Source organism: Ostrinia furnacalis, unplaced genomic scaffold, assembly GCF_004193835.3.
Source record: "Ostrinia furnacalis isolate ACB-3 unplaced genomic scaffold, ASM419383v2 OfSCF1217, whole genome shotgun sequence".
Taxonomy (NCBI): domain Eukaryota; kingdom Metazoa; phylum Arthropoda; class Insecta; order Lepidoptera; family Crambidae; genus Ostrinia; species Ostrinia furnacalis.
The window spans coordinates 431,059-444,786 of NW_021131456.1; the positions used below are offsets into that span (position 1 = coordinate 431,059).

General features: G+C 38.1%; 2 protein-coding genes across 2 annotated transcripts; both read left to right on the forward strand.

The window, feature by feature from the left end:
• Window positions 1-3,864: 3,864 nt before the first annotated feature.
• Window positions 3,865-9,492, forward strand: LOC114351882 (uncharacterized). The gene is made up of 10 exons (XM_028303231.1): window positions 3,865-3,953; window positions 4,523-4,668; window positions 4,753-4,918; window positions 5,166-5,341; window positions 5,681-5,811; window positions 6,248-6,391; window positions 7,082-7,272; window positions 7,809-8,023; window positions 8,463-8,666; window positions 9,172-9,492. Exons 1-10 carry the CDS (start codon window positions 3,872-3,874, stop codon window positions 9,490-9,492), a joined length of 1,776 nt encoding a protein of 591 aa, XP_028159032.1. The 5' UTR covers window positions 3,865-3,871.
• Window positions 9,493-10,549: 1,057 nt separating this feature from the next.
• Window positions 10,550-13,419, forward strand: LOC114351873 (extensin-2). Its single transcript, XM_028303218.1, has 3 exons — window positions 10,550-10,932; window positions 11,914-11,968; window positions 12,289-13,419. Exons 1-3 carry the CDS (start codon window positions 10,843-10,845, stop codon window positions 13,341-13,343), a joined length of 1,200 nt encoding a protein of 399 aa, XP_028159019.1. The 5' UTR covers window positions 10,550-10,842; the 3' UTR covers window positions 13,344-13,419.
• The last annotated feature ends 309 nt before the right edge of the window (window positions 13,420-13,728 follow it).

Genomic DNA, 13,728 nt, shown 5'->3' on the forward strand with positions numbered 1-13,728 from the left:
AGCTATTTAAGGGTTCGCTGTCCCCTGGAGACTTTAACAGGGGTTCGTGAAGCTGAAAGTTTGAGAAACCCTGGTCTGGATCAATACGCATACACCGGTACCTACTCTCGACCATACTCGTTGATTTATTTTTCTTTAGATTGTTTAAACGCATTTAAACAATAAAGAAAAATAAATCAAATAATAATTAAAAAAAATCATCAGGCAATATGAAGTGTGTAACAACATTATTATAAGCTTGATTTCAAGACTCGATCAAGCATTTTACCATTGTTTTTTTTACCAAAAATCCCTCGATTTTTATCTAGAAATAACAATTTAGTCAAAGAGGAGTATATTTTTTTTTATGCCAGGCCATGAAAATCATATTGTATTTCTTTGAAAATAGAGAACAATTATTGCATGTCGCTCCTTCACAAAGAATTATAGTTATTTTATTACAGTATCGCCGATTAAAAGACACTAAACATCAATTCAATTTTGTTACATCAATTTACTAAAGGTAGACAGATGTTACGTCTGAAGTAGAACACGGCAAGCGGAGAATGCAGTGCAACCTAACGTGAAGCTCGCGGTGTATGTTCGATTTTCCTTCGCTACTTGTATTTGGATCAACTCTGAAGTTAAGTAATAGGTTTAGGGTAATGTTTGCATGTATAATGAATCTTTACATACATTAAACAATTTTTGGGAAGGGATCGAATATTAGTGAAATATTCGATGCCTCAAAAATACGTTTCAAGGGCATTTCTACTGTACGGTGTATTTTTTCTCAATTCGGTGCTAAAATTTATATTTAATTTTGTAAGTAGTTTCAATACAAAAAAATAAATGTTACTCCATTCTGAATGTAAAAAAAGCATTGTCACTAAATATTGTGAAGTGGTTTATGAGAAATGTTAAGCATCGAATTGAGAGAGCACCGAATTGAGAAAATGAATCACGGAATTGAGAAATGAATCTCCAAATATAAAAATCGCTCCGCAAACTTAGAATTGATGACATTATGAAGAAATATCTAATGTATTTCAATAATTAATATATAAATACCTACTTAAAACGTTTTGATATCTGATTGCTGGTCTATTAGTTAGATGGTTCATTTTAGGTTTATGTGTCTGAAATACCAATGGAATAAAACAAAAATCCTAATCAATTATGTTTAATTTTTTAATAAGGAACTACACTCAACATCAAATAAACCGCACCTTCCGCGACGCGAACTTTAAAGATTTTCTTCTGACACAATCAGGGTACCCCAACAATATTGGTGTTATTTGAAAGCCCAATAAATANCCCCCCCCTCTAAAAACGAAACTGTTGGCTTCAAAAACTGGAAAAATTCGTGATAATACTGCTAATCATGAACTTTCAAGGAAAACTATAGCTAGCGGTTAAGATACATCAATTAGTTTGAGATTAATAGTCATTTAACTCATGTATCACAAAATTTATTAACTAGTGAAAATTCCTTAGAAGAAAATATGAAAAGTGAAGTAATTGCTTGCTTCTGAAATATACTGTGGTAACGACGGACCACTACGGAACCCTACACTGCGCGTAGCACCGACACGCACTTGGCCAATTTTTTTTTTGTTTGCGCTACAAGCTTTCGAAATTATTTGAACCTTGCATTTATAAGTACTACCTACTATTATTTTTTTCGTTTTAGTACAATTGCATTTCAGAATAAGGCGGTTATCACACTACGCCGCGCTCAGCCGCGGAACGCGTGATTTCATAAAAAATCCCGCGCGCAGACGCGTTGTCAGTGTATTCAGTTATCAGAGGTATTTGCATACAATGATTAAATCTGTCGTCCCGCGTACCGCGGCGGAACGCGGCGCAGTGTGATAACCGCCTAAAAGCTTGTTTTTAAAAAAGTTATAATTTTATTTTACACTTTTAGTAGTATCTCAATCTCAGAGCCTTGGTTCAATTACAATACAATTTAGCACCAAAGTGCTCAAAAAGACAAATCCAGCAAACCCAAACTCGATAAGTTTCCACCGTTTCGTTTAGGAATTCCTATGGCCACCTCCTGACTCCATCATCAGGACCCTGGACATCATCTAGTACTAAAGTGCTCGAAAAGACAAATCCAACGAACCCAAATTCGATGCGATGCCGCCGTTTCATTTAGGAATTCCTATGGCCACCTCATGACTCCGTCATCAGATCATTGCTGACCAGCTCAATGGTACCATAACATTGCATTGTCATCGTACTTACATAAGTATACCAAATTTCAGCTCAATCGGTTGAGTAAAACTGGTCTTAAATTCAGTTGCAAGAGTTGTCCCACACATACTAACAAATGTCGTTAGTGATCGTTACAACAACTGTTGTTTTGGGTTCTGGAAGTTCTGAAAGCCCGAACGTACATACTTGTCAGAACGCGTTTTCCTAGCGTTTTTCAGTGTGCTTTGATTTGGTACCTAAATAGTAGGTACTGGATTAACGATTAACGGACTTAAGATAATTTAACGGAAGTTAACGAGTCCGTTAACATTTTTTAAAGTTAACTTAAAAGTTAATCCGTTAATAGAAATGTTAACTTCGTTAATTAACGATTAACGGATTAACGAGTTAATGCCCAGCTATGGAATTAGGTATCAATTTAATCCTCATTCCAATGTTTTGAAGTCATCAATGAATAAATAATTATAATTATACTCGTAATGTATGAGTATGTTCTTTAATTCTTAAAACTATTTTTGTATATTTTTTCCTCGGCCATAACGTTATTTCGAAGATGAAAAAAAAACAAGCATAATATACTTATTGTTTTAAACAAGCATAAACACTGTTAGGTAGTTAAAATTTATTGCAAGCTAAACAATGAAAATTTATAGGTGGTTGTTTACCCCAATCAATTAAATTCCAATGTGATTTTCTAACCAAAATAGTGGGCCATTTACTGTGGTAACGTATAATTTGATAAAACCTTCAAACTGTTTGAAATGCATTTTCAATGCAGTAATTTGTGCTGTAGGTACTGTCGGCAAAAAAATACAATTTCATATTTTCAATTTATATAATACACTAGTGGGACATGCATAGGTACATTTAAAGAGCAGCAGTAGGACATGGTAGCCTAGACAAACTTATACTTTATGAAGATGGTAGTAAAAGCTCCATATTATGCTCTGTAGAACTCTAAAAGCCCTTAATACCGTATATCTTATGAAACCTAACTTATACAGGGTGTTAGGTAAGTGGGTATATGAGCCGACACTAGCCCATGTTAACATGGTCATATAAATGGTTTGGTGAAGTCAGAAAATTGATATCTTCATTTTAATTATTTTAATTTTCATACAAATCGGATTTTATAAAATTTATTTTGATTAAAATTAAAAAAATTAAAATCAAGATATCAAATTTCTATGCCTATATTAACATGGGCTAGTGTCGGCTCATATACCCATTGACCTAACACCCTGTATACAGGGTGGCCAGGGAGTTGACGTTCAAAGCTAAAATTAAATTCCTTACATCAAGGTGTATCTAAATTACCCCCATGTATGTTCTACGATTTTGCTTAGTTTAGGAGATAAAGTTAATTTTGTGATAATTATTTTAAAATTATATGACCTAGTAGGTTTTAAAAAGGCTTTAAACTAAGAAAAATTGTAGAACATACATGGGGATGATTTAGATACACCTTGATGTAAGGAATCTAAATTTTAGCTTTGAACGTCAACTCCCTGGCCACCCTGTATATCTACGTTAAAACAGTTCATTTTGTTTCTGCTAACTGTACCCAAAAGATTATCCAATGAATGATACGTTTGAAAACAAGAATATTTAGAACTTTAACCTACATTACACGCAGGCTTGGTTTTCTATTTAGAATACAAAAGTTACAATGTTTATTCCAGCAATAGTGGAATTCTTTAAATACAAACTCGTAGGAAGTATATTCGTTCTGGCATGCTGGTCTTCATTCGGTAAGATCCTCCAGATTCTAATTCAGGCTATATTCCAAGTTTTTTAACGATTTAGTCCAAGTTTTTTACGTCTAAATTTCTTATGTGTCTGTTTTGTCAGGTGTACAATAAAGTTCTGTTCTATCTATCTAGAGTACTGTTAATTGCTTTTAAATACTTGATCAATTATTCCAACCCAGCTCTACTATAGTGGATTTGCATTAAAACGTTAGTCAGGTATGCTTTATATTGGTGGTGTCGGTTACAACCACATTTCGTTCAAAGGGAATCGTAGAAAGAGACATCTGAAATGGCATTTTACTGACTTGAAAAACAGGACTACTATTTTTAAGTGTCTCCGTTTTTATTCATAACGCGTTTTCTCTCAAAGTTAAAGTTTAATCAGTACTTAGACCCTTTCCAGGGCGCTTTTACACATACACATCCCAAATATAGCTTGTCCTACCCCCACTTCGGGATAACATATGGGCTATTACTGAGAAGAAATTGGCGGAAAAAACTCAGCCACCTCTACTACTTGAAACTAGTTATTATTCGAAAACTCTACAAAATTCTTTATTTGGAAACAGATGAAGTAAAATTCGCCAAGAAGTTCTATGAGCATGGAATGAGCGTAACGTTTGCATGTGATCCAGAAGTGCTAGGAAACATCTCAGACTTCAAATTTCAAGGAGTTCTCTTCATTGATCAGGAGAACTTTAACTTGTTGAAAAAGGTATGTTCAACAAAGACAATATCAGGAATAGAAGACTAAGCAAAAAAGAACAGGGTTCTACTACATTACGCATCTGTGTTTTAGGTATATCGAAAACATTTTTCTCACTGGTACAAATGGCTCATCGTCAGCAAAAATATACCCGATGCTTTACACTCAGTGAGATATGATAACGATATGACAATACTTCGAGAAACTGAAAGTTTTGATAATACAGAAATGTTTGCAACCGTATCAGAAGAAGTTAACGGTAAGGTTTCTATTGCAATAACATCCACAGATAGGTACGGGACTATTCCCACCTTCCCACTGCTGTAACTCTTGTGTAGCCAGGATCTATAACAGCTTAACTGCCAATAAAAACCCAACCAGTGAAGCTCGAGTTTGTCTCGTGGGAAAGTTAAACTGTTATTGGACCCGCAACGAAATTAATCAGAAGAACATAGGAAGAGTTCGATGTTAAGGTTAAAATTCACAGATAATTTATTGAATTTTAGATACAACATCAACGACAGTAAACTTATACTTCGATGAAATATACGTCCACCCACAAGAGGGTGCCACTCAGCATGAATGGGCTCACTGGTCTGACGGGCTGCAGGTCACTCATGAATGGGAGAGAATCCAGAGGCGAAAAGATGTCAAGAAATACCCTTTCAGGATTGTAGCCCCGGTAAGATCTATCTAGCTGTAGTCATTAGAGATGTGAGATTAATAGAGATGACTATACCGCTGGAAAAAGAACTACTAAAGAATCAGCACACTATAATCTGGGCCTTTTCAAGGCAAGAGTGAATAAGCACTTACAGAGCAAATAATATGTAGGTACTATCCTAGACAGCATCTCAATTAAAATCAGGTGCGATTGCGGTCAAATATCTGCCTTGTTCTGCGTAAAAAAACAATCCAAAAGAAGCTGCTATATTTCCATTCTATTATCCTCTGGATTGTATTGGAATATTGTAAATTGCTATACTACAAAGTACTATTTAAGGATTTACTGGTGTTCCAGGTAGCACACTATTCTGAAGAAGTCTACAAGGGTTCCTTTGCTGAATACCTAGAAGACCTGACGGCACCCGATGCAGGCTTACGTTGTGGCTACGGTGCATCCTCACTCATCATCGAGGCTGTCAATGCTACGTGGGTTACAGAAATATTATATTTAGAATAGAATATAATATAATTTATTTAACACACAATAGAAGTTAAAGACATAAATGAACAAATAGAAACTAAGCTGAGGACACTCAATGTCCTGTGCCTAAAAGGCCTGTGTAAAAAAAGCTGTGAGAGCTTGTGAGACATGATTTACTAAGTGCCTAAACAACGAACATTATTACTCGATATATTCACTGAACTGGAATGAAACTAGCAGTTCCAAGTCTCAACTAATTCACTATCACTAGTTTCACTTTGAAATAGGATTATAGTACAGTCAGCGTCAAATAGTGCATGACATGCAAAGTAACCAAAGTGTTCGCAGCACGTCTTTGTAACAATAGGAATAAGGTGGTGTTATCAACATTTTGACCACATTGTGTGTCACGAAATATTAACCCTGACTGTATGTTCCCAGACGAGTCCTAGTACCAGCTAAGCTGTGGTACAGCACCCAAGACGTGTTGCGTTCGGAGTCAGCAGACCTTAATGCTGGCGTGCTGAGAATTATGGAGACAAGAATGGAGTATCTGGACTACATCATGCCGATTTGGCTTTTTAGGTAACAAGTTGCTCTTCAGTTAGAAAGTTTACTTACAAACCTATAAAGTTCACTATACACCCCGCTGGAATGAGACTCTCCGAGCACTCACCCGCGCTTCTCCTCGCGTTAGCTCCACCGATACCAAAGCGTCAACGTGACGTCACGACTGCCAGATGCGCAGTTAATTCGACCGGGTTATATGTCGAGGAGTACCTACTCCAGTGGCCTAATTCACGAATAAATGACAGTCAAGATCTTGCTGACGTTCAGAAGTCGTCCCATTGAAAAACAGTTCTAAATCCGTATTCACAAGGGTCATTTTGATAAGACGATTACTCGATAGGATCGCAACTCAGTGTTTTGTTGTCGTTAAAGTTTTGTTAAGTGAATAAGGCTACTGGGTTCTATTGTCGGCCGTTTGGTGTAGTGGTTCAGAACGGACTACTATGCCGAGAGGTCTCGGGTTCGATTCCCGGCCGGGCAGAAATTGAAATGATGAATTTTAATTTTTGTGACGGGTCTGGGTGTAAATATGAATAATAGTATGTATTTAATTTTAAAAAAAGTATATAAGTAGTATATCCGTTAAGCTAGCACTCATAACACAAGCATTGAGTTGCTTACTTTGGGGCTAGCTGGCGCTGTGTGAAATTGTCCAAAGATTTATTTATTATTATTTATTTATTTCTTTCCTATTTTCCTCTACAGTGTCGGGTTTACCTACCTAGCTGAACGGGAGAGCAGCAGCAATATGTATGTGGAACCATTCACGGCTGCCTGTTGGTGGACTTGCCTAGGAATCGGTGTAACCCTGGCTCTGGCCCAAAGGGTAGCAGCCAGAGGAAAGCAAGAGAAGGAAGGCGCTTTCATGGCTGTACTCGCCACTTGGTTGCAGCAAGGTAACACTTCAAAGATTTTGATTAGGTCTTTTCTTCTAGAGATTTACTGTTTAAGATCATAGCACACTTATCAACTCGGAAAGGGATCAACACCGTATCGCCTTTAGTTTACGTTACGGTGCAGATAAGTGTGCGTTACAGTACAGAGTTCCTTTTAAGAATACTGAACGCATCGAGTTGATTTTGTTGCCATAGTCGTGCATATTATTTTTCCTTTTTATAATTTAACCCTGTTGCGGTCAAAAGTCGTTATGTACGGTGAAAGACTAGGCTGAGTTGCACCACCTAACTTTGACCGTAACTATGAGATAACCGGTGTTTTTTTTTTGTACGGAGTTTGACAGATTTTGGGCGTTTGTCAAAATTAAAGTAAGATGATGCAACTCAGCCTAAGCAGATTTTCTACTACTACTACACTACACGAAGATATAGCAAGCTCCCACATGTTGCTAAAAAAGGAGGTTTGAACGTTTCATATTTATTTCTTGTACTTTTAAAAACACCATAAATCTTTATCATCGTTTCAATTCTTTCAGATGCAGCAGCAGTTCCCGATGGCGTGGCAGGACGGTGGACTTTCACAGTCATGTCCATTTGTGCAATGCTAGTTCACGCATACTATACGTCAGCCATTGTGTCAGCGCTGATGAGCACCGGCAGAGGAGGGCCCAACACCTTGAGGGAGCTAGCCGACTCCAGATACGCTATAGCGTCGGAAGACCACGATTTTATAAGGAACGGCATGTTCAATGTAGGTCGTTGAAACATTTTTATGGAGTCAACAAAAATGTGGCTATAGATCAAGCACTTAACTCAGTCAATGCTCGAGGTATGGGAGCGGTATTCACTTATTATGACGGACAGCGCATACCTACAAATCTGAAGCAAATCATTGCGTTGGTAGTTAAGAGAAATAGTTTCCATGGATCGATTTTGTTTTATTTATTTCAAGTCCGATTAATCGGACGAAGTGGAATTGCGATTTCTTGTAGTCCGAACTAATCGAACCAACAGGAAAAAAAGTTCACGTGGTCCGATTAGTCGGACAAAGCAGTCGGACGTGTTCAGAGGGCTCGCCTCGTTGATGTTTGACTTCTCAAAAACACCTTCCCTTGCCCATACCTCAACCACTGTTAAGCTTTATACCTATAATTATTAATGATAAATAAAAGAAACTCATTTATATTTAGGTGGAAACTGATTGGGAAGAACTGGAGTACCTGAAAAAGAAGAAGATGACGTCCAAACTGTTCCAAGATATGGAATATGGAGTTCAGCTGATACAGCAAGGGTACACAGCATACCACGCAGAGTATCACCAGTTGTACCATTTCTTGGAGAAGTTCAGTGACGATGAGATTTGTAAGATGCAGCATGTTGATACCATTCCTGAAGTAAGTCTTATCAGCGTAATATTTTTCGTGACACCCAAAGTGGGCAAAAAATTTTCAACATAACCCTGTATTCTGAGACATAACCTTATTCTAATAAAATTGTAACAAAGATGTGTTGCGAACTTTTGGCTACTTTGGGTGTCACTATTTGACGCTGACTCAGCTGACTGTATATACCTGCCTGATAAAAAAAAAATACGTAACGGACTTTTAATTTTTAATTGCTCTAAAATAGTAACATATCACAACTATTATGATTAAATTAACAAAATCGTAGACATTATAGACTACATATTTTTTTCGTATTAACGTCAGCGACTTACGAGTAAGCTCGTTTACGGATCTCCTCATTTCTGATTCTATTTCGCAAAGAAACACCGAGCATAACCCTCTCCACAGCACGCTGTGCCACTTTGAGCTTATTTATAAGGCCTACAGTTAGGCCTTTGTTCAGCAGTGGACTACCTATGTAAAGATGATGATGAAAATATTTTACGTCCACCAGATCATGACATGGGTTTCTGCATCAGCCCGGGGACAGTGGACAGAAATCTTCAGATCGACTGGAGCCTGGCTTTACGAGACGGGGCTAGCCCGACAACTGCTATCCTCCATCCAAACCCACCCTCCCCCCTGCAGGGCGGCTATGCTAGCTGAAAGAGTGACCTTCTGGGACGTTGCCCCACTGTTGGGACTCACTACACTTGGGGCTATTGCGTCTATTGGGTTGTTGGGGCTGGAAATCGTGTTGCATAGGTGGACAGAGAAGAATAGAAGGGAAAAGAAGTGGGGCAGTAGTGAAGCGTCTTTGGTAGCTCTTGAATAATATGCAGTTCAGATGTTCACAAAGGTACGTAAGTTACTTTCACAGTAGCAGTAGCAGCACACATACGTACACAAAACGTAAAATAGTAAAAATTGATTTTAATAGTTTTTAGAAATATACATAAGTACGTAGGTTATATAGCCCTATTGTCAGTACCTAGGTAAGTAAGTAAGTGTTGTGTAATCATAATTAATCAGTTGCAATATTCTGTGTTGTTATTATTATTAGTTCATAGAGTTTGAAGTTATTTTTAGAATTAGCTGAGTATCTATCTAATTTACTCGTAATGGCTGGGGACAGTGGACCGAGATCTTCAGATCGACTGGAGCCTGGCTTTACGAGACGGGGCTAGCCCGACAACTGCTATCCTCCATCCAAACCCACCCTCCCCCCTGCAGAGCGGCGATGCTAGCTGAAAGAGTAACCTTCTGGGACGTTGCCCCACTGTTAGGGCTCACAACAATGATATTGTTCTATAATATCATTGGCTCACAACAATTGGGGCTATTGCGTCTATTGGGTTGCTGGGACTGGAAATCGTGTTGCATAGGTGGACAGAGAAGAAAAGAAGTGGGGCAGTGGTGAAGCGTCTTTGGTAGCTCTTGAATAATGTTTCAGATGTTCACTAAGTTACATGGAAATTATTTGCACAGAAGCAGTATTTTACAAAATGTATACCTAATTTACCTAATAGGTTTTAGATTATAGTTTATGTAGCACTATTTTCAGTAACTAGTTATGTGAGTAAAGAATGTTGTGTAATCATAATTAAACAGTTGCAATATTCTGTGTTGTTATTATTAATAGTTCATAGAGTTTGATGTTATTTTTAGAATTTTTAGAATAATTTATTAATTACATCGCAAATCCTATCCTTAATAGTCACGGATTCTTCTTGCTTTGTAAAATAGGTCTAGTTTCATTCATTCTTGCTTTGTCATTATTTGAAGCATTTTATAACTTCATTCAAGAAACACTAAGTTAAATTACTATTTACATGTAAGTACCTACTATCTTCCTATTAGCAAAGGTAGAGTGTAAACTCATAATAACGAATCAATCTTACTATTTAGCAATTATTTCTCCGAACATCTATCTCCCTTATCAATCAAATCGCTTTCAGTAACTTTAACGTGCTTTTTACTAATTTCCAACCGATATCTCCTCAGTTTATCTCTTAACTCATAGAACTGCCTTTATCTGAACTGATTCTTATCCGATTTGTTTACAATCGTCATCTGAGTCTAATCTTTATTTCTGAATGTTTAAATATCACAGTTTAGTTCAAATCTACTCAATGTAAAGAAAGAGGCAGATGGACCAACGTTAATAATAAAAATAAATTAGAAAATGCTGCCGACGTGGATAAAATTAAGTGCCTTCTTGATAGGTGTAAGTTATGCAACGGCCACCAGTTGCCATCAGATGCAGCAATCGCAGGTACGTTATTTTTATTGTAAATATCATAGTTTTAAANGCTGTTTTAAATAACTTGATGACGTCGGTCCACCATGTGGGTGGACGTCACACGCTGCGTTTCCCGGTACGCGGCCTCCATTCCAGAACCTTACTGCCCTATCGGCCGTCAGTTCTGCGTAACTACTATGTGCCCTGCCCATTGCCACTTCAGTTTGCTAATTCGTCGGGCTATGTCAGCGAAGGAAAGCCTATGTTCAGCAGTGGACGTCCTATCGCTGAAATGATGATGATGATGACGATGATGATGAAATAACTTGAAACAAATATAGTTTGTGTTAGCATAGCCCCGGACTAAGGCTTCCCATGTAGAGACAATATTAGAGTCAAGAAGTTACTCAACAGGTTCCCAATTAATGTAGTTCCTACCGTTATTTCTATATCCATCTGTGGTGACAGGGTTTGTTCTTCTCAGCACTTGCCAATTGTTCTCAAAGTGCTGGTACGCCATTATGAGAGCTCATAATCCTATATGGGCATATAAGGGCTCCTTAAGCTTCATTTATTTATTTATTTAAAATAGGTACACAAACAGATCACTGTCAATTACATAGCCATGAAATTAACAAAATATTAAATAACTAAACAGAGATCCAAAATCAGCGTACACAACATGCTTAGTATTATATAAAGCTACTTATATTAAGACAAATGTACATAAAAATAGGGTAAACATACAGCAAACCTTTCCAAAGATGCACAGAAACTTTCTAAATTATGATACTTATTGATAGACTATGAGCATACTATGAGGTAGCCAATTTATTAACGTTGTATTGAATATTGATGACACTTCTTATTTATTGCATCATTTGAAATGACCTTGAAACCAATGCCAATGTCACTGTTTCATAATTATTAGTCCGGTTTTGACAAAGTTGACTAATTTACGTGAATTTTCGTTGCTGTGATTGTGTTTTACATAAATATTACTACGTTTTGCAGATGGCATCTCTACATGAGCGTATGAACCAGATGATCAGTGCCCTGTATACATCACGTAAGTGTGTAAACTATACTTAATTGACTATAAATAGTATAAAGTCTATATTGCGTAACACGTAAACTACATTCCTGAGCTACGCAGGTTCTTTTGTCACGTTTATGTTTGCAATAATTGTGATAATTTTTAGACGCTGCTCATAGTTATCATGAGAATACTAAAACAATAATATTTATGGAATTTAGGATGACACCTTTGATTAAGTAACGATTTTTTAATTCTTTAGTGAGTTTTGCTTTACTAGAAAACATATTACTTTTAATAGCTGTGTGAATAGCCAAAATGCTAATCACATTAATTCTTTTTTATTTCTCCAGCTTTCCTGACTAAGACTTCGTCGCAAAGCACCAACACGACGCCTCCATCATACGCAAGTGCCGCCTCCACTCCGGACTACACTTCAAACACTGCCACCTCCTTCGAGAGCGCGTACAGCTACCCTGTGACGTACCCTCCAGCCCCATACCCGCCAACCTCGCCCCAAGTCATATACGTCTCACCACCATACGCCCAGAACCCCACAACTGTCGCCATATCCCCACCATCCCCAGGAAACCCCTCTGTGACAATATCTTCCACTACAGTCCAAAATCCACCGTACTACTCTTCAGATCCTAACGATTACGCGTACGGAGTCTCAAATCCGGTTCCAAGGTCTGCTTACCCATATTACGACTATGCATACCCACCACCTCCTTATAGTGCTACTCCTGCTGCATATCCAACGAGCTCATACAGCCCTGGTGCTCCCAGCTCGCCGCCACCTCAATATTCGTCTAGCTCATCCAGTCCAAGCCCTTCACCCCAGCCTTATCCCCCTAGCTCCTACAGCCCTAGTACTCCGCCTCAACCATACCCCCCTAGTTCTTACAATTCCAACGCCCCACCCCCACCTCAGTCATACCCTCCAAGTTCTTACAGTTCAAACACCCCACCCCAGCCTTACTCCCCGAGCTCTTGCAGCTCTAATCCTCCACCCCAGCCATGCCCCAGCTCTTACAATCCAAATCCCCAACCCTCATACGACTCGTACCCTCCACCGCCTTACCCTGGCAATTCCTACAGTCCCAGTAGCCCTCCGCCACCGTACACCCCTAGCCCGTACCCTCAAAACCCCCCGCCTTATCCACCACCTCCTTACAACCCTAACAATCAGGAGTCTTGCTCCTGCAGTCACTCTGAGTATCCACCGCCTCCCTGCCCCCATAGGCCTCCATACTCACCACCTCCTGCCCCTGTCTGCCCCACCTCTCCCGTCCCGTACAACCCTCCCCCATATCAGCCGAACCCTAACTCTCCCTATCCCATACCTAATGCCATGATACCTTCCTACCCCCTGCCGTATGAATCATCATCTTATTATTCTCAGTAAAATACAAAGAACTGTCTCGTAATCTCTTTGAATAAGAGAATCTCTGATGAGCATCTCAAATAGGCCATTATTTAAACTGTCTAGAAAAAATATTGTGTATTTTTGTTAGATCAGTTTTTATTTTATTTATTTGTAAATTATTTAATTGGTATTTTGTCTTATTTAATTGTATTTTGTATTTAGTATTATGTTATGAACGTAATAAAACAACATTGTTAATGATAATGTGATTTTTTTGCTTGCTTCTGTAACTTCATGACACAATTATTTATAACTTCGCAGTTTCAAAACTTTCATTACACAAACCTTTATCAAATTATGTCAAAGAGCATCGTGAAATTTTTTCGAAACACGAATTTCATAAGGAATCGATAAAGTACAAAAA